The sequence below is a fragment of the Vulpes lagopus genome, chromosome 11 (genome assembly GCF_018345385.1).
Source record: "Vulpes lagopus strain Blue_001 chromosome 11, ASM1834538v1, whole genome shotgun sequence".
NCBI lineage: Eukaryota > Metazoa > Chordata > Mammalia > Carnivora > Canidae > Vulpes > Vulpes lagopus.
The window spans coordinates 86,271,588-86,291,906 of NC_054834.1; the positions used below are offsets into that span (position 1 = coordinate 86,271,588).

The following is a 20,319-nucleotide window of genomic DNA, read 5'->3' on the forward strand; positions in this document are numbered from 1 at the left end:
AACTTCAGTTCTTTTTGTCCAAGTATGGTAATTTCTTTATAATGGAAGTATATTACATATAAATTTTGGAAGTCATCCACTTTACCTATTTAGAATGCATTATTCTTTCTGGAAGGTTTTTGTTTCGTTATGCTATTTTGTTTAATGGCATTGGACTTGTGTAAAAAGGTATGCATTTAGAGCTAAAGAAAATGACCAAAAGACAACCACCATTCTGACTTTCTTACAAAAAACTACACACATATCCTTCTCATCTGTTTGTCTAGAAATACAGAACATGTATATTTTTCAGATGGATGTTTTTTCTCTAATCAACATTTCTCTTACTGAACCTTTTAAAATAACTGGGTTAAAGAGATTGTTGTCATACAGTTATTTGCTTTGAGGCTCGTAACTGTTAAGTATACCTCAATAAAGTAGATAATAGAGAAAAAGAAGTTATGTGTTTATTTTTCTTATTATTTATTTATTTACAGAGTGAGAGCATGCAAGCGAGCTGAGGGGTAGAGTGCAAAGGGAGAGGGAGAGAATCCTAAACAGACTCCATGCTTGGCGGAGTCCAACTTGGGGCTCTATCTCATGATCCTGAGACCATGACCTGAGCCAAAATCAAGAGTCAGTCACTTAACTGACTTAGCCACCCAGATGCCCAAGCATTTTAAAGATTTATTTATTATTATTTATTTAAAAGAGAGTGCACGAGTGAGGGCATGCAAGTTGAGGGAGGGGCTGAAGGAGAGGAAAAGAGAATCTTAGGCAGACTCCCTGCTAAATGTGGAGCCTGACTTGGGGCTTGATCCCAGGACCCAGGAAATCATGACTTGCACTGAAATCACAAGTCAGATGCTTAACCAACTGAGCCACCCAGGCACCCCATTAAAAATGATTTATTTAGTTTTTATTATTTATTTTAGAGAAAGAGAGGCTCCAGCATTTTAAATAGTTACTACAGATTGCAGTGTATTTGTAAATAATGCAAAGAAAAATACTCAAATTTTTCTTCAATTGGACTAATTTGTTGAGGTTAACTAATTTAGATCTGCTGATTTTTGTCCACCTGGTACCCACTGTATTTATTTTGTACATCTGAATATAGGGAAATATGCCATGTATTAACTAAAGATTTAGATTTATATCATAGACTATTTTTACTTATATTTTCCTTTTCATGTCATGATAAGAAAAACATAAAATTAACTAGTATTTTCTGTTACATGTGGTCCGTATCAATTATAAAAAAGAGTTCTTAAGCTTTAGTATCATTATTTCCTTGTAAATGCTTGTTTGACAGAAGAAGATCTTGATCTTCATGTTCATTCCATGTAGTAGATTAGAAAGATTTTCTTCTGGCCCAAAAGGTAGCAAACTATCTGTAAAGACATATATTTGTCTCATATTCTTGTGTTTTTTGTTATTTTTTTAAAATACCCTTTAAAATTATTTTTAAAAAGCCTTATCGGCAACAGATTGTATACCCCTGTTCTTGAGGATGCTTTCTCAGTTAGAATTCAAAATATTGTTTGTTTTGGTGGGAAGAAAGTGCTTACGTTAACAGGCTTATTAGAATTAAATTCCTAGTATTAGAAGAAAGCCTTGTAAGAGTTATAATGGCAGTGATCTATCACTGGAGAGGTGACATGAATGCCTTTAATTCTTCCATGTTCTAAAAATTTTTGGTTGAACTAGCAAGATAATGCAACATTTAAAACAGTTGGTTATAGAGTGTCGCCAATGGGGAATTGGAGGAGGGGCACAGGAAGTGGGAGAGAGAGAGAATCTTTCTTCTTTTTTTTTTTTTTTTAAGATTTTATTTATCCATGAGAGATACAGAGAGATGCAGAGAGAGAGAGGCAGAGACACAAGCAGAGGGAGAAGCAGGCTCCATGCAGGGAGCCTGACGTGGGACTCAATCCCGGGTCTCCAGGATCATGCCCTGGGATGAAGGTGGTGCTAAACTGCTGAGCCACCCTGGCTGCCTGGGAGAGAGAATCTTAATGAGCTCCATGCCCAGTGTGAAGTGCAATGTGGGGCTCAATCTTACAACCCTGAGATCATGGCCAGAACCAAAATCAAGAATAGTCCTTTTAGTTAGAACTTATTCCCCTCCCAAACTACCCACCCACGAAACAAACAAAAACTACTCTGGGAAACTCATAAATTATTTTCCTTCTTCAAAGTATTTATATTACCAAGGGGAAAAAAAAGATTTCGGGTTGTTGATTATTATAATAGCTGAATAGTTATAAAATTTCAGATGGGATGGAAGAGAGACATAGTGCTTATCAGGTATCAGTAATGGCATTTGAAAGTATGCTTGCCAAGGTAGGTCTAACCAAAAATAGTTGGTTCAATTATTTGGTATTTCTGGTAGTAGTAGTGGTGGTGGTATGTATGTGTGTGAATGTGCATGTATGTAGCCATAGCCATAAACTCTTGATCCCAAAAACTGTCTTAACTGATTAGCTAATAGCAGTTTGATACTTAGCAGTCTTAGTTTTATTAAAGTATGGCTATAATTGAATGATATAAGTAGAAATCAATTATGGGTACCCAAACCTATAAAATTATTTTGGTATCCCAAAATAATATGCATAGGGAGTTTGGGGGTAACTTTCTGTTTATTTAGGATGTAATAAATGTTTGTGGGTCTTTTTTCATAGTTCTAAAAGCTAATTGTGTTTCTATCTAAACTAGGGTGTCAGTGTGGAGGCAGTTGATCCAGTGTTCCAAGCCAAAATGTTAGATATGTTGAAGCAGACAGGAAGGTAAGTAATTATATAGAGGAATAATGGGAATATTTTTATAGCTGTATTTCAAAATCTGTATATTTACGAATATCATACCTAGAAAAAAAAAGCCATGTAATTAATGTAAAAGTATCACTCTCAGTGCTGTGTAACCACCTATCTAGTATCTCTTTTTTCTAGAATCAGAGAAATTTGCCAATGAGAAAACTGCCTCATGTTAAAATTCTCAACCATCACATAGTAAACTTGGGCTGTAGCTTCCCTGTTTAGCATATGGAGTTCCTGTGTAGTCACTTATAATTGAAAGAGCTTGTATGTTCCATGTATTGGAACTGAATAAGATTCTGAATATTTAATTATATTAGGCATATGATTTTTAAAAAGAGAGAAAGTAGAATTCAAATGTTCTTCAAGTTCTCCCCCCCGCTCCCGGATTAAATCTCAATAGTTGTCATTCTCTTGCTCAAATTCTTTTACTGTGGAAGAAACTTCAAAATTAATGTTAGCAAAAGGCTCAGCAGCTGAGCAGAACAGTGCAAATTGGTTTTTGACTGAGTTCCTAGTTCTACTGCTGGTTTAATTGATATTTAATCCTTTCACAACAGTGGATCCTGGTGTCCATTGTTAAAAATGTACTCTTCCTGGAAAATCCAACTCCCAGAGCTAAGGAGTTAAGGAGTAGATATTTACTTGAATGCTGAAAGGGTAAAAACTGGCTCAGAGAAAGTGTGGTAACAAGGTGAAAAACTGAAAGCCTTATCTACCACTGCTAATGTGCATCTCTTAATGATAGCACTCCTTTGTCATGCTTATTCATTTCCATGTTTTCTGGATAATATGGTGTATGATTTCAGTGTTTCTAATGGTGCTTTTTCACACCTGTGTGTTTTTCATTTCTTCTTAATTTATATCCTGTTAGTGTGTTGTTTCTTTTCATATCATAAATGTGTATTACTTGTTCTGTTCTGAACCGCTGAATGCCCTCTTTGTTTCAGGCCTGAGATGGTTGTTGGTTGGTATCACAGTCACCCTGGTTTTGGTTGTTGGCTTTCTGGTGTGGATATCAACACTCAGCAGAGCTTTGAAGCCTTGTCGGAGAGAGCTGTGGCAGTGGTTGTGGATCCCATTCAGAGTGTAAAAGGAAAGGTAGAGTAGATTATATCTTTATTAGCATCTACTGCCACATTCTGTTTATAGATACATTAAATTAAAATTTCTTTTGTTTAAAGCAGGATTCTTACACACACAAAAAAATCCCTGTCTGTATACTTAAAAAAACAAACAAAAAACCTGTACAAGTCAAAAAATGTGTCTTGGTATTATTAGCAATATAACTACTTAGATATTTGTTTCTACTGTAATCAGCTATTGTCTAATCATAAATGTTTATTTTTAAATTTCTTTTTATTTCATAGATTTAAGAATGTTAAAAAGCCTGTGTACATATTTTATTAATATTTTAATTAACATTGTTCTACCTTCCTTTATTTTAAAATGTGGGATTGGCACAACATTTTATATATCTAGTTAAAGACACTGTTTTGCAGACATTGTGCAGGACGTATTATGGAGTTGGATGTTCCAAATATTTTAGACAATGAAAACTTGACCCAAAGACTTAGTATCAGCCACTCGCATTTTTGGAATGAGGACACAGATGAATGATTAAATATGCTAAATGATTCTGAAAAGAGATTAACTTGCAAAGCATATTGGGTTATAGTTGTTCTTTGTTGAAATCTTTTGTTCTTGTTTAGTTCTTTTTTCCCCCCTTCGTTCGTTCTCTCTCTCTCTCTTTCTTTTTTTTATTTCTTTCTTTCTAGCCCCATATGCCATTTTCCTATTTCCTGCCTCATGACAGCAGGGAGCAGCTCTATTATCACCTTCACAGAGCTGTCTGCAAATGTGAGAGGCAATTCGATTTTGCTCAACCACAGGGAGAGTGGATTAGAAAAACTACAGAACATAGAGAAATTGGCTAGGTGGTTACTGCTTTAAAATACTGCTGAGGTGTCTTGTTTGAGCATGTACTTCCATTGTAGTGTAGAATAATTGTTAAAATAAAATCACAATACATTTATGGAATCGTTTTTATGCAGCTTTTACAAATAATTTTTAGAGCACTTAAAAATAAATATTAGCTTGCTATCTATCAGACCTGGAGTTTCCTAGTATTGCAGATTACATTTACATCTGCTCAGCAGCTCAAACAAACTAAATATGGCTGTTAAACATGGAGTTTTTATCTGTCATGATTTGAAGTTGAACACTTTCTGACATCATATTATTATGATGAATAAAAATTGAGGCCTTCTCTAAATCATGATCCTATTAGATGTGATTTAGCTTTTCAGAGATGAAATCTAGCCACAAAAACAATAATAATAGAAACTGATATACTAGACAATTCAGAATGGATTACTTCTGATGCTTGCTGTTTACCTATATTTCAATTTACCTTTTTTAAACTAAGTGTATTGTTACTTAACTGTGCAGATAAAGAGTTGAAAATCCTTGACTTTTGTTAGTTTTTTGAATTAAAGTACAGTATAATACTTCTTAAGTTTAATTCTCTGATAATTAAGGCATCTTTTTAATAACTCAGATTAACTCATGTAGGTAATAATTATTTTAGAAATATAACAGAATTGTCTGATTAAGTCCCCCTACCGCGATATTTACAAAAAAATAATTGAAGCTTAATGTTAAATATAATTAGAGTTCTATTTTGTCATATTAGTGTATCTGACTTTTTATGATAATTTACTTGTGATGGTGGCCACTTTGAAAAGGAAAATATAAACTTAAATACAATGAAAGAAGACATTCTCCAAACAATATAGTAAATAAATATGTATTTTATTTTTAGTTAGCTTGTTTATAGTATCTTAAATGGCAGTTGTAGTTTATATTGTATAGTTAAAAGAATGAGCTCCATTAAAAAATATACTTGTATGACATGACTTGACATATGGCAGAATGTAGGGTTTTTTTTAGTATATCTAAAGTTACTTTATAAAATCATAAGTATCACTGTCTAGGTTTATATGTCATGAAAAATATAGTATAACTATCACTGATGATTCACATCACTTCTTATACCTAACATGTAGATTCATATAATTATACTACCTGAAATAAGGATCCAGTTCTTTCTTAATAATGTAACTTCCTCTATAGGATATCTGACTTTGGTTATAATTTCTGGTTCTTTTAGTGTCAAGACCTCTCAAAACTATGACCCAAATTAAATGCTAGTAAATCCATGGCCAGAGTGTTCCAGTTAAAATATTAAACCTAAGAATATAAGCTTACAAAAAAATGAAGAATAGCCCAGGATTCTCCCTCCCTTTTCCCTGCATGTGATTTATCAAAGCTGTCAAAATATTTAGTAAGACAATGATTGGATCAAGAGTTAAAATGACAATCTATATGTAAATTATTCAAGTTGAGTCTCTGTTCACTTAATACTTCTTTCCTGTAAATTTTATATTTTCATTTTTATAAATCCTAATATTATCTCTCTCTTTTTGAGTGATTAGGTAAGCACTGATTCTTTGCAATCTCATTAATTCATATCTGATTTCCTTTTATAGTTAACTTTACTTTTTATGGAATTATTGCATACCAGGTATTACAGTGATAAATATTCATGTATTCTTCTCATGTATTCTTTAGTAATTCTGCAGATATTATTCTGCAGATATTATTCTGCAGATAGTTATTACTCTATTTTATCAATGAAAGGGTAAAAAAAAAACTAGGGTCAAAGAGATTACTTTGTCCAAAATTATAGCATTATTGAGCAGCGGCACAAGGATACAAATCAGGTCTATAAAATTTCAGAACTCAAGCTGTTTTACTGTCTCTTTAATATTAGATAATTATGAATTATGTAATTAGAGTAACTCATGATTGGAGAATGAGTACCAGAGGCCATTGCAAGACTTTTTCTTAACTAACATGGATCAATACCACTCCCTTTTCTTTAGTGTAAGTCAGGGGAAGGGGCTACATATTTTATCTAAGTTCTTAGTAGTTCACTCTACTACTTATAGTAGTTACTATGTATTAATTGATTATCCTCATATACTATTTGTTGTATTAATTTTAAGAAGCAATTTAGTCAGACTCATTCATGTCAGCTTTTGTGACATCCCTAGGACTAAACATTGAGACCTACATAAATAATAAAATATACTTATATATAAAGAATCCATAGCACTCGGTATATTATATAATCCTGTAAATATTTAAAAATGATACAGGTGGAAAATGATAATAACATGTATAATTTAAATGAAAAGTAAGCTATAGAAATTACTGGTGTGTGCTTCACTCTAAATGTTAAATAGTTTTTAAAATTTTGTTTTGCTTTATTTGTAAAATATACATATTCACCTATTCTAAGCTTCAGTTCTCAAGTAGTAAAGTGGCAACCTTTTGCTTAAAGTTTTGTTATCTTGTATATTCCACCCACAACTGGACTTGATCCCACAGCAAATTTAAGAGTTAATTTAACTTGTAAATTATACAAGTTATATTATATTTCTTATATATTTCTGTATAAGATTATATTTCTTTAGGGCAAAAAGAATGATGACTTTGTGCAGTCATAAAACTACCATGCAACTATACTTTTGAGAACCTATTCTCTTATCATAATTCCTGTCAGTAAAATGTTCAGATGTTACCTGCTAACTGATAACAGTCTTTGTATTTGCTCTCTATTTTGAAAACACTGAAAGAAAAAAAAAAACACTAATAACCCTTCAGTCCATATAAATCTTCACAATGGCTGAATTTTCTTGAGAAATTTTCATTCATTCTGATCAGAAATACAACTTATCAGCAGATATTTCTTAAGTACATCTGATGTACCTGTGTGCTAATGATTCTGGCATATAAAATAAATAAAAAACCAATCTTTGTCTTTTGAGAAGATCAGTCATATACATTTCGTGTTTGCCAGATAACATAGATCTAGTGAGCCAGATAACATTCTGCCAGTTATGTGCTGATAATCTTATATTGCATACTGATAGAGAATACAAATTACACTGATACTGCTTTGTTTCAATAACTAAGTATTAAATTGGTTGCTAGAGACAGAAATAATTCAACAAATACTTAATTCAGAAACTTGTATGTGCCAATATGCAATAAAATGCTACTTGTATAACAAACATAGTAAATGCAAATTGGAAGAAGAGAGAAATTGGTATGACTGCACAGAGTAAATGAGCTTGGACTGAGCTTTGGTGGATGGGCAGGACATCACTCAGAAAAGAGAAGTTTGTCCTTCTGGAGAGAAGAATGTAGAAATAATAGAGGTGGTATACTTACCTCTTTGTTCATGCTTCTTTCACAGATAGATTAGGATGTAAAATGAATAGTTTTTGATGTTATTGTTGTTTTTATTCAGCGTTTTATAAAAAAGATGGGGCTTTGAAGAGTAAATGCAAGTATAGGAGGGAGGAATTAGGGAATGAAAATTATAAGAGCTTACCTTTTATTTTCAGAGATTTAGAAGGTTTTATGTTTTTCAGTGTGGCGGGGGGGAAATACTTTACTTATCCCAAGTAATTTTGTATTAGAAGCTTCAGATGGTGGAAGTTTAAAACTACTCAAAAATAGTTTTGTTTTAGCTTTTTCTTTTATTGTTAAAAAATACATGTCATAAACGGGGATAGAGTAATGGAGGGCAAAAGGCTTTGGGATCAGGCCTGCAGTTGAATCTCATTTTTGACTGCACATTTTTATCACCTTATCTCTTCTTTATGGTATAACTTTGAGCAAGTTATCTGATCTTTAACTTTAGTTTTCTCATCTATAAAACGGGGCTTTTAGCACCTATCTCATAGTATTATGAAGTGATATGTCATGAGTAGAATGCACATACCATATAGGAGATGTGCAATAAATGACATTTTATTCTGAAGATTAAATTAATTGCTCTTAAATTAAGATTAATAGATAGCATATTTTAAAATATAGAATATGAGTGTTTCTGAAAATTTTATTAAGGTCTGTAACTATGTTACAAACTTCAAGAAGGTAAAGGTAATGACTACAAAAGAAATGAAAACTTTCCTTTGTATTTTGTACCTCCTAATTTAAGAATACTCTTCTGAATCAGCTGATTTTTATTAAGCACTATTTTTCTGACATATTTCTCTCAGACATGCTGAAGAGAAAAATAAATACTTTAAAATTCTGACCTTTGAAGTGATTATGATTAATGTACTACAGTCAAAACCATTTTGGGTTTTGTGTTATCTCCTCTGCAAGATCAAGGCCTCTTTTAGTGGAGAAATGTTTTCATATCTGGGAAATCATGTAGTGTCTGGAAAAAAGACGTTTTCTTCAGGACTCCTGGGTGGCTTAGCGGTTGAGCCTTTGGCCCAGGTGTGGTCCTGGAGTCCTGGGATCAACTCTCACAGCAGGCTTCCTGCAGGGAGCCTGCTTCTCCCTCTGCCTATGTCTCTGCCCCTCTCTCTTTCTGTGTCTCTCATGAATAAATAAATAAAATCTTTAAAAAGTAAAAAAAATTAACAGTTAAAAAAAAAGACATTTTCTTTGTAAATGTTTACAAAATAAAATCAAAGAATGAATGTGTCAGTGGCCAGTTATTAACATTTCTGGCTTTTAACATATAAAAGACTGGTAAATTTTGTGAGGTTTAGTAATTTTTATAGGTAGTGGTCATAGAGACATTTATTAAATGAGTGAAATGTAAGATTGATAAGGTTACTGACCCATTTGTTCATAGATAATTACCTTGATGAATTCGAACCTTGTGTAATCAGAGCTAGAATTCAAGTTTAATATGCTATTTGTCTTCTAAAGGTAGAGAAAAATAATCAGAATATCTGTTATTCATAAGATTTTATTTTGATCAATATCCCGTAAGGGTCAGTTAGGGCTGGTTAGTCCTACTCTCAAATTGTATACACATATACACACCTTTTCTTCATCTAGTTTTCCAGATTGCAAGAGAAAAATAGAAAATAGGACACATAAAAATTCTATTTCCACTCCTAATATAGCTCTGTGAGCATACCCATCCAACTCTTGGAACAAGTTTAGTTACTATATTATCTTTTGTTTGCTTCCTGTTTTATACTCTTATTATCAGAAATTGTCAGCTAGGAATGTTAAAGCAATTTTATGTTTAAAATTCTAAGAAACATAAATCTTACATAGGTTTAACAGTTCTTAGTATAGTTCTTTTAGTTTATAGTTTCTGTGTTAATAATATAGTCTCTGAGCTACTTTGTTATTGTTTAGTACTTGCCATGCATTTCAAGTGCTATAAATCTTTTTCACATTAGTTCAAATTAAACTTTCAATAAAGATAAAGGAAAAACTTTTAAAACACTTCCTGTTATCTATAAGAATATTATTTATTGACTTTTGATTCTGAAATACTTTTCTCTCCCTAATCTAATGATCTTTGGTCATTCAACAGATACTTAACACTACTGTGTGACAGGCATATACTGGAGGCCTAGTTCTCTAGTTCCTTGTTGTTAATGCCAGTTTTGTACCAGCAAATGCAGACTGACTTTGTATAAGAAGCCTTTCCATAGCCCATATATTTTAATAAATTTAATATGTTCTTATCATTGTAACTTCCTAAAGAAGTTAGGATTGATTATGGTGCTAGATATTCTTGTAGGTCATAGTTGATTCCTCAGTAATTATTCTTAGACAACTAGTAAGCTGATTAATAGATACCCACTGCCGCTTTTTACATTCCAAATTCATTTACTCTGTGCAGTTTTTATTCCAGATTAAACACAGGTCAGTGCATTGTGATGTTTGAGTTTTTCAGTTTAGTATGCTGTGGAAGAGTATTTTATGATTTCAAGACTGATCAGTGAGGAGGATCAGTGAGGAGGAAGTATATATTTTGTAAAGCTAGTGATTAGACTTTTATAGATAACAAATGGCCGTTTTTGAAGGAAAAATAACACGAATGATAAAACTTCATATAAAATGCTTTCTTTGGAGCTTTTGATTTCAATAGATATTTATTCTGTACCATATTATATGTGCCAAGTATTCTGCTGGGGAATGGATATTTGGTGGCGAATAAGACAAAAACTTGCTGTCAAGTAACTAAATCTAATGGTCTTTTCTTGCTTTTGTGTAAAGAGAAAGTGTTACATCAAATAGCTTGGTGATGAAGAGTACTAGCTTTGGCATGCTGTGTATGTACAAATCATAGTGGTATCACTTTGCTGGTTGTGTTATCTCATTTAATTTATCCAAGTTCTCTGAGCCTCTGTTTTCTCATGCATAAATTGTGAATATTAATGCCTATCTCTTGGTTCAGAGGCTTAAGCAAGATAATTTCTCTAAATATTTAATTGAGAAGCTCAATAAAAATACATAAAAGTGATATACAACCAAGTATTAATCTTTACATATTATTCTTGCAATAATGACCTTGCCTAATGAGAGATAGCAGTTTGAAGCATATATTTGCATTTTTCTTTGATGATGTTAAAGTCACAAGAAATGTATGTAAGTCCCTTATCCACCTGCCTTACCACTTTGTTAATTTGGTTGAGCTCTAACTTTTAGTCTGTAAAGCTTTTTATTTCTTTCCTTTTTGTGGAACTCTCAAGAAGCATACCAACTGTATTGCTTTAGTTTGTGTACCAGAAAGGAATCTGAAGTCACTTGTTCATTTTATATAGGCTGCGTGAGTAGCCACCAGATACAGTTGGTATTCTAAGTTGGTATCAGACCAGTGACCCAGAAGTGAGTCTCTTGTAGCTCATTAACAGTCTAGTTCAGTTTTAAGTTTCTTGTTTATTGGTCTAGAAATGCCTGTTATGCAGGAGTGTCAAGATTCTAGGGGTATTGCTACTTTTATTTATTTATTTATTTTTAAATATTTTATTTATTTATTCATGAGAAACAGAGAGAGAGAGAGGCAGAGACACAGGCACAGAGAGAAGCAGGCTCCATGCAGGGAGCCTGACGTGGGACTCGATCCGGCTCTCCAGGATCACGCCCTGGGCTGAAGGCAGATGTTCAACCGCTGAGCCACCCAGGTGTCCCGTATTGCTACTTTTAAAAAGAGATAATAATATTTAGTATAACTGTATACTTAAAAAAAAATTAGGAACTGGGACGCCTGGGTGGCTCAGCAGTTGAGCGTCTGCCTTCGGCTCAGTGTGTGATCCTGGAGTTCTGGGATCGAGTCCCACATCCAGCTCCCTGCATGGAGCCTGCTTCTCTCTCTGCCTCTGTCTCTGCCTCTCTCCCCTCCCCCCACTTTCTCTCTGTGTCTCTCATGAATAAATAAAATCTTAAAAAAAGAAGAAAATAATAATAAAATAAAATCTTTTTTAAAAAATTAGGAATTTTCCTAAGGAAATAGATACCTTTAAATGTTTCTCCCTAACATTCTCTTCTCTTTTCTTTTCCTTTTGTAACTTCTACCCCCCAATGAGGGGCTTGAACTCATGAGTCCAAGATTAAGTCACATGCTCCTCTGACTGAGCCAGCCAGGTGCCCTCTCCCTAATTTTCTGTCGATGTTTTTATGTGTCAAATATCTGTGGATGCCAAATTTATAATCCTGAAGTAGTTTGGGGAGTAACCTTTTCTAACTTTAACACTGTATTGCAGTAGCAATACTCTGCTTTGTTACCAGGTCAGTTGTGCTCCAAGAAGCAGACTCCAAAATGGGGTTAACTATTCAAGAGATCTAAATTTTTTTTTTTTTAATTTATTTATGATAGTCACAGAGAGAGAGAGAGAGAGGCAGAGACACAGGCAGAGGGAGAAGCAGGCTCCATGCACCGGGAGCCCGACGTGGGATTCGATCCCGCGTCTCCAGGATCGCGCCCTGGGCCAAAGGCAGGCGCCAAACCGCTGTGCCACCCAGGGATCCCTATTCAAGAGATCTATTAGGGTAAATACCCATGATGGATAAAGAGGACAAGCAGTATAGGTGTGACCCTGTGGAAGGAGAAAGGGAGGGTAGAATTGGAAATTGGGTGGAATTGGGAAGATAGGTATAGTATCAGACTATACAGCATGTTTCTGAGAAAGTTTCAGTCAGACTGATGGGAAATCCTTGAGACAAAGTTGCCCTGGGGAGGAATCCTTTATTTGGCAGGGATGGCTAGTTTCTTGTACCCCCACTTTGCTCGGTCATTGGCTGGGAGCAGCCCAAAGGAAACATGACCTGGGGTGACCTCCCAGAAGATCCAAAGGTGTAGCATGTGGAGGTAGTGAGTCAGCTGCATTCTTTGCAGCAGGTTCTGTTGAAAAGAGGTCTGAGCTGGGTAGCTCTGTGACTGCCACAGTTAATAACATTAAGAACTACAGTGGCAGGTATACCTGTATTTCATGTAATCTTATCACCAGCTCTGCGGGGTGTCATTAATGAGCAAATGGGGACATTAAGAGGGTAAATAACTTATCCTTGGTTGCTGAACTAGCCAGTGGTAGAACCAGAATTGTAACTTAGGCAGGATTCTGACTCCAGTGTCTCAAGTATTTAAGTACCTATATCAGACTGACTACATGCATACCCTAAAAAATTCTGCCGAACTTTACTTTGTGAAAGTTTTATGAATCTAAAAATGTCTAATTACCTTTTGCCATACTAGTTTCTAAAGATCCGTTTGTTTTCATTAAGGCATACATGTTCAGAACTTGTGGCTTTACTGTTTGAATTTTGATGCATGTCTTCACTTGTCAAAAAAAGTACATTATGCTAGTTACACCCCATCCCCCTTTTCTCCCAGTATATTGAAGTTGTACTACAGATCTCTAGCTACAGTAAGCAGTTCTCCAAGGATGAAGAAAGAAAATGTACATACACATAGGAATTTCTTTTCCAGAGCTAAAATTGACATTTTATAAATAATTTCCGTGTTGCAAACTTGAGACTAAGAAATCACAGCAATTCAGTGATATGCATTTGGCATGAGTCAGTTTTAGTTCTTAGTGCTTTTCATTGGAAATGGCATAAAAAGTAAGATTTCTTTGAATTTTTTATGCTGTGGGCTTACAAGAGACAGAAGATGTTTTTCTCTTATAGATGCCTGGCAGTGCATGGCAGCAGAAGTAACGAAAGGGTCACAAACCCCAGCAGTACTTCCCAGGTCACATGCACCCTTAATTTTTAAAGAATCTAGAAACACCCTAAGCAGTTGATAATAGGTCATTTCTAGGTGATAAAGGGTATTTGATATGGAGTACTGCTTTTCTTTCTACACCTACCATTTTTTATAGTCATTTAGAGACTTTATGTTTTTAAATATGTAACAACTGGTAGCTGAATTACAGCTCTTTTCTTTTTTTGATATTTGATATTGATTTCAAGGTCTTAAAATTTTTCTTTCAAGCTTTGTTAAAAAAATCATTTCAGTTTATTTTATTTATAAGCACTTTCCGCAGTCATTGACTTCAATCTAAGTGCAATTAGAAATACCAGAGGCAGCTACTGTTAAAAAAGAGAGACAGAGACAGAGATAGGTTATAATTATAGTAACTACTGCCAAAAGTGTTTGTGCATTTTTCTTTCAGACACCTTTGTATTAAAGTAATTTGAAACTTGACAGTATAGCCTCCTTTGATGTAAAAATTGGGAAACATAGATTGGTACTTTAGAAATTTAGTCTTTCAGTGACCTAGCAGTTGATATAAAAATATGAATTTGAAAATAAATAGCATATTGGGTAAACTGTACTGTACTCATGAAAGGAGCCAAAAAATTATGGATTAAACTGAATTTGAAAAATAATTACAGTTTTGAGTCCTAAACCAGATTCATTATTAAAATGAAATGATAGGACCTTGACCCTTGGGTGTGCTTGGAATAAATATGGAACACAGTATTGTTTTTAAAACTATTTTGCTTTTATAAGCTAAGACAGATGTACAAAAAAGATGCAGTTTTTATTTTGTATTGGCAGCTTCCAAATATTTAGTATCTATTTCCAAGAGTTGCAATTAGTAAAGCAACCATGGTACTGAAATCTGCACATCCCACAAGCTAATTATATTTGCAAGGTCAGAGTGAATACATATTTTCAGAAAAATAAAGGGTTATATAAATATGTGTCTTCTACTTGGCTGTTATATCACAGTTTGTTGATCTGGAGTATAATGTGTACAATTCACAAATTTGTCTGATAACAGAAAGTGGTGTGTGATTGTGTTTATTTTACTAACCAGTATATTCACAGCAATCACTTCCAAATATCTCTCCAGTAAAGATGTGTTAATTACAAAACAGACAAGGTCTTCTATTATATTAAAGCTACTAACAAGAAGACAGCAGGAATCACACATGTAAATAGCATCATCAACCCCTATTTTAGTCCTCTGTTTTGATCTGTGAGTTGCGCATAGACCAAAGGTGCTATTAAAGACTGAGTGTATGAAATAGGCAGCATTATATGAACAAAATTTATTCAACAAGAAAACAGACCTTTAACATGAATTTAACAAGCCTGAGAAATTATAAACTATCATATGCTGCAGATTCATGCAGTGATAATAAACAAAAAAGGAAAGTAAGAGGTTTCCCTAAGCTAGCCAAACTGCTAATGGTTTTGTTATAAGCTGTCTACTGTTGCAGTGACCTCTGAAAAGTCTCAAGGCACTTGTACCAGAAAAAATTAAATGGTCAGGCTGGTGGATGGAGATACAGTGTGGATTCAGTGTGGGATATAGGACCTTCAGCATGGAAAGGAATTATAAAAGTCTAGCATCACATTCCTGAAAATACTCTTTATACTTTTGTTTGGAAGTTTTTGTTATTATGTATTGATGCAGTAGTTTTTGTGCAAAGTTTTTTGGCTAAATTACTATTTGGATTTATAAGCTATAAACTGGACTGGTTTAGTGTATGTATACTTTAAAACAAACTGTTTAGAAAATTCACCTAGCTCCAAAAATGGATTCTTTCCCCTGTCCCCTTCCCTATACCTTAATTAATCTTTGGGGGTTCCTTGTGCCAGTATACTGTATCTAAGATTTCCTTTCTTATCATGGAGTGACCACTTTGCTGTCATTCTGTTGCATCATGCTGTAAATACATAAACATGGAGAAACGCCTTCAGCTTATACACACCTCCAAGTGCTCACCAGGGCTTTTTCTTGAATCTTACTGTGGCATAATTAACACCTTCTTCACCCATTGCTCATTAGTGCACTGGACATTAATGAGTCTATTTTGATAGGTTGCTCTAAAGAAGGAACCTGCTTATTCTCACAGTGCAAAAGGCAATTATAAAATTGTACAGAAATTGAAATGTAGACTATATTGCCATATTTATATTTTTATTGCGTACTAAATCTAATTTTGGTTTGCAGGTTGTTGAGCATGTTAGTTTCCTTAAGACAGTTGCTATAGCAATGGCAGCAAATTCCTTTAATCTTGGTGTAGTTAAAGTATTCTTTTCTATTGGCTATCATATTGCTACTCAGGAATCATCAATCTAAGCATGTCATTCACATAGGCCATCATTTAATACTTAAACAATATATTGCTTTTAAATCTTTTTCTCATTTTTTAATATAATTTAATTTTTTTAAAATTTTAGATTTGTTTCTAACTGATGATAATACCTACTTAGCTGGTATTTTCGTTTCCTTTTTATGAGGTTTCACACCTGCTTATAATATTCCAGAGAAATATTATGGAGATTTTTGCATGTAAAATAGCTGCCTGCTGTTTTAGTTTGAAAGTGTTTAGTATAAAACAGTATACAGACATTTTGTTGTGGTATATGATGGAATTTTCATAGTTTTGTAGGATTGTTTTTTTCCTGCAAATGATTTTATTGAAATCTTAAAATGGAATCAAAATACTCTAAAATCATTTGGGCCAAAATGATGCTTTGCTTTTACATTTACCGGAGTACTTAAATACTGGAGTACTTAAATGACAGTGTTTTAATTTTTTTTTAATTTTAAATTTTTTAAAGATTTTATTTATTTGAGAGAAAGATAGCAAGAGAGTGCGGGGGGGGGGGGCGGGGGGGGGAAGGGAGAGGGGGAGGGAGAAGCAGGCTCCGCATTGAACCAGGAGCCCAACGTGAGGCCCAATCCCAGGACCCTGGGACTGTGACCTGAGCCGAAGGTAGAAGCTTAACTGACCTAGTCACCCAAGTCCCCTCTAAATGGTGGCAGTTCTTAATCCTGCACTTACTTATTTAAGTTACACCTATCTTATTCAAATGGTCATTTTTCTCCTTTTGCTTACATCTTAATTTTATTTTATGTGCTTTTGTTTTTTGTTTTGTTTTTTGTTTTTTTTTTTTAAATATTTTTATTTTTAATGATAGCCACAGAGAGAAAGAGAGGCAGAGACATAGGCAGAGGGAGAAGCAGGCTCCATGCACCGGGAGCCCGACGTGGGATTCGATCCCAAGTCTCCAGGATCGCGCCCTGGGCCAAAGGCAGGCGCCAAACCGCTGCGCCACCCAGGGATCCCTTTATGTGCTTTTGAGTAGAAAATTTTACTTCCGTATTTTTTAAACAAGTGTTTGAAATTATTATAATACCTTATTAAAGCATGTCTGATATTAGTACCTATTTTTATTGTTTCATGAAAATAAATGATTAAAAAATCTAAGTACAAGCAAGAAGTATAAATGTAGGCCATATTTATTTTTATATAAATGTGAAAATTAAGTCTGAATTGCAGTTATTGTATAAAAAGAAAAAGGAGTTTTCACAGACTATTAAATCATGTATGTTCTGGGGATAGTTGGTTTTATTTTGAGGCAAGAGGACTCTGGGGAAATTCAAACTGTTAGAAATAAAAGCAAAACTCAGAGTTGATTTTTTTTGGCCTGCCGGAGTGGACACTTGTAATAAATGCTTTGGTATAAGTTTGTATCCTTTGTACTGTTTGTTGACTCTTCATGGTAGCCTTTGGAAAGGGTAACTATTTTCTTTCTTTAGATCTTAATTCTTTAGTATACAGCATGTGTACATATACAAACAGATTTTTCAGACTTGATTAGATTTCATTTGGCTTAACTTGAAAATAAATTTGATTTTCTACTTAATTATACTTACTCAGCTATACTCAAACTACAAAGAAATGGAAAACAGTCTAGTTGATGGTAGGTTTTATAATGTTAATAAATCACGGTTTAAGTACTTTTAAGGCAAATCTAGAAAAATGTATTATTCTGCTTTAAGATTTTTTTTATGTGACAGAAGTATTGAATTTATTCTCTAGGCAATTGATTTAAATTCCCAGAAAGAAGCATCTGTCTTAAAGTCCCAGTGCTTGCTTTATATAAAACTTTACAACATTTAAAAGCTTTGACGAGTTTTTTCAAATCCATGATGACGAACAGAAAAAAAGTGTTAGGATAATATATGATTCTTGTTAAATCTCTTAATATATAAGGGCTAATAGATGATACTGTATCATGTAAGAATTTGGACTCTTTTTATACAGAAATAGTGAATACACATAGAAAAAGAAGGGTACCTATTATTACTTCCTTACTATGAACTTACGTCTGTCTCATTCTATACCATGTTCCTGGCTTTTAAAGCTCAGATGACCTTGGTTTTCTTGTATTTGCCTCCTATTCTTGACAGTGGCTTGGATATTTAAGGCCATCAGACAAGGTATAAAGTCTTTTATAGTCACAAGAAGTAAAAGGTATCTGACTAGAAGAAAATACGTGGAGCAAGTGCCTTTCTGGCTGTAATTTTGTTGTCATTTCAAGTACTGTGGTAGTATAATTGATGTGACAGGGCTGGGCTTTACATGTGGTCCCTTAGCTTGTGCTCACTTTCAGTTTTAGTTTCTCTTTGTCATTCATTTTGATTAGGTAAAATTTAGGTGACAAACATATGCACACCAATGAAGGCTGTTTGGTGTGGAAGTTTAGTAATGATGTATTTCAATAATAAAGATGCAAAGTTAATATTTTTCTTTACTGCTTCATGAAAATTGCAATAATTGGTGTCACCTTACATTACAAGATAGAGGGTGGTGTGCTGATGGCACAGTCAGCAGGAGGTTCTTTTTTATTAATATTATAATTAAATGATTTTCTGGAAATAGGCCAGAAACAGATGCAAGTTGATCATGCCTGTCCACTGTTGCTTGGCATCATCACTTGCTTTTTTAAAAAGAATTGACCTGACACCTTATTTTTACAGGTTGTTATTGATGCCTTCAGATTGATCAATGCTAATATGATGGTCTTAGGACATGAACCAAGACAAACAACCTCAAATCTGGGTCATTTAAACAAGCCATCTATCCAGGTAATGCCTGTATTTTTTTTTTTTTTGTATTGATAATGTGTTAAAACTCTGTTTTACATTTTAAAGCCTATTATAAATGGCCATTTTAATATCTAATACTTAGCATTTTAATTTGTTTGCAATTAATTTTTCTTGTGCTTGAGAAGAAGATTATGGAAACACTTCCATAAGTTAGATTTGCTCACTTATGAGTCTGTTTTTAGTGGACTCTTTAAACTTACCTAACATAGTTTGAGTATACCCTTTAAGGGAGCATATAAGAGCCTTTATCTTGAGAATACCTTATGGCTTTGCATGGTTAACATTGTAGTAAAGGACTGATACAAGTTTTGGGTAGAGTGCATTAGGGGTATCATTATTGATTGGTTAGATATTTCTCATGGCATTAAAAATGGGAAAATTGGTATACTTTAAGAGACAGAAACAACTCATAAATGGCACTTAAAATTTTCTGCCTTTTTAAAATTTAATCTCTACATTTAAAATGCGTCCAATATATATCTATATTATTACTTTTTATTTATATATTTTTCTTTCTAATAACATCAACCACCATTATTACAGTTATGCAGTCATTTAATATCCTCCCGAGTGATTGTTTTTTTTTGTATCATTTACATGTCTCATTGTTTTTACACAAATCTTTATTGTCTGCAAAGATTATTTTAAATGTTTTTTAATGTACCACAACCTGTGTCTATATAGTTAATTGCTTCTCTGAAGATTAATTAAATGGACAGAAATACCATGTTTGGTTAAATAGAACACATAGGACAAAGACATTATAGTAGCTATTGCTTCTTGCCTTCTGAAGCCTGGCTCTGTCATATGATTGTCTTCGGGGAGTTGTGGCTTTGACAGTTAAACATGGTTAAGCCTGGGTTACACTCTGATAACTTTACACCTTTAGATGCTTACTTTTACAGCAGTCACTCATCTGAAATCTTTGTCAAAGTGAAACATTTTGTTTCTAAGGATGAGGTGTGCTGCTTTTAAATAAAATTGCTTTACAAGTCAGGAAAAACTACAAAGTTTAATGAGTATGAAATAAGCTACCAGTGTTTTTGATTGGGTACAGACAAGCCCATGCTTGTATGTTCCAGGAGAATATATTATTGGACCTGTTTAGCCTGTGATAATGACCTTTCTTATAAACCCCCATAGTATCATACTGCTTCATTATTTTTTTGCCAAAGGTTAAGTAGCATCCCACAATCCAAGGTCATTGTGATTACTACATGGTATATTTCTGCCAGAAGTTTTTTACTAATTGCAACTCAACGGCCACCTGT

At 33.8% G+C, this 20,319-nt stretch overlaps 1 protein-coding gene across 1 annotated transcript in view; it reads left to right on the top strand.

The window, feature by feature from the left end:
- PSMD14 (proteasome 26S subunit, non-ATPase 14) overlaps positions 1-20,319 on the top strand; it is a 103,688-nt gene that overhangs the window by 60,804 nt on the left and 22,565 nt on the right. The window contains exons 6-8 of the mRNA XM_041722713.1: positions 2,695-2,765; positions 3,743-3,893; positions 18,920-19,027. Of these exons, the coding sequence (XP_041578647.1) occupies positions 2,695-2,765; positions 3,743-3,893; positions 18,920-19,027 (330 nt within the window). The remainder of the gene's footprint in view (positions 1-2,694; positions 2,766-3,742; positions 3,894-18,919; positions 19,028-20,319) is intronic.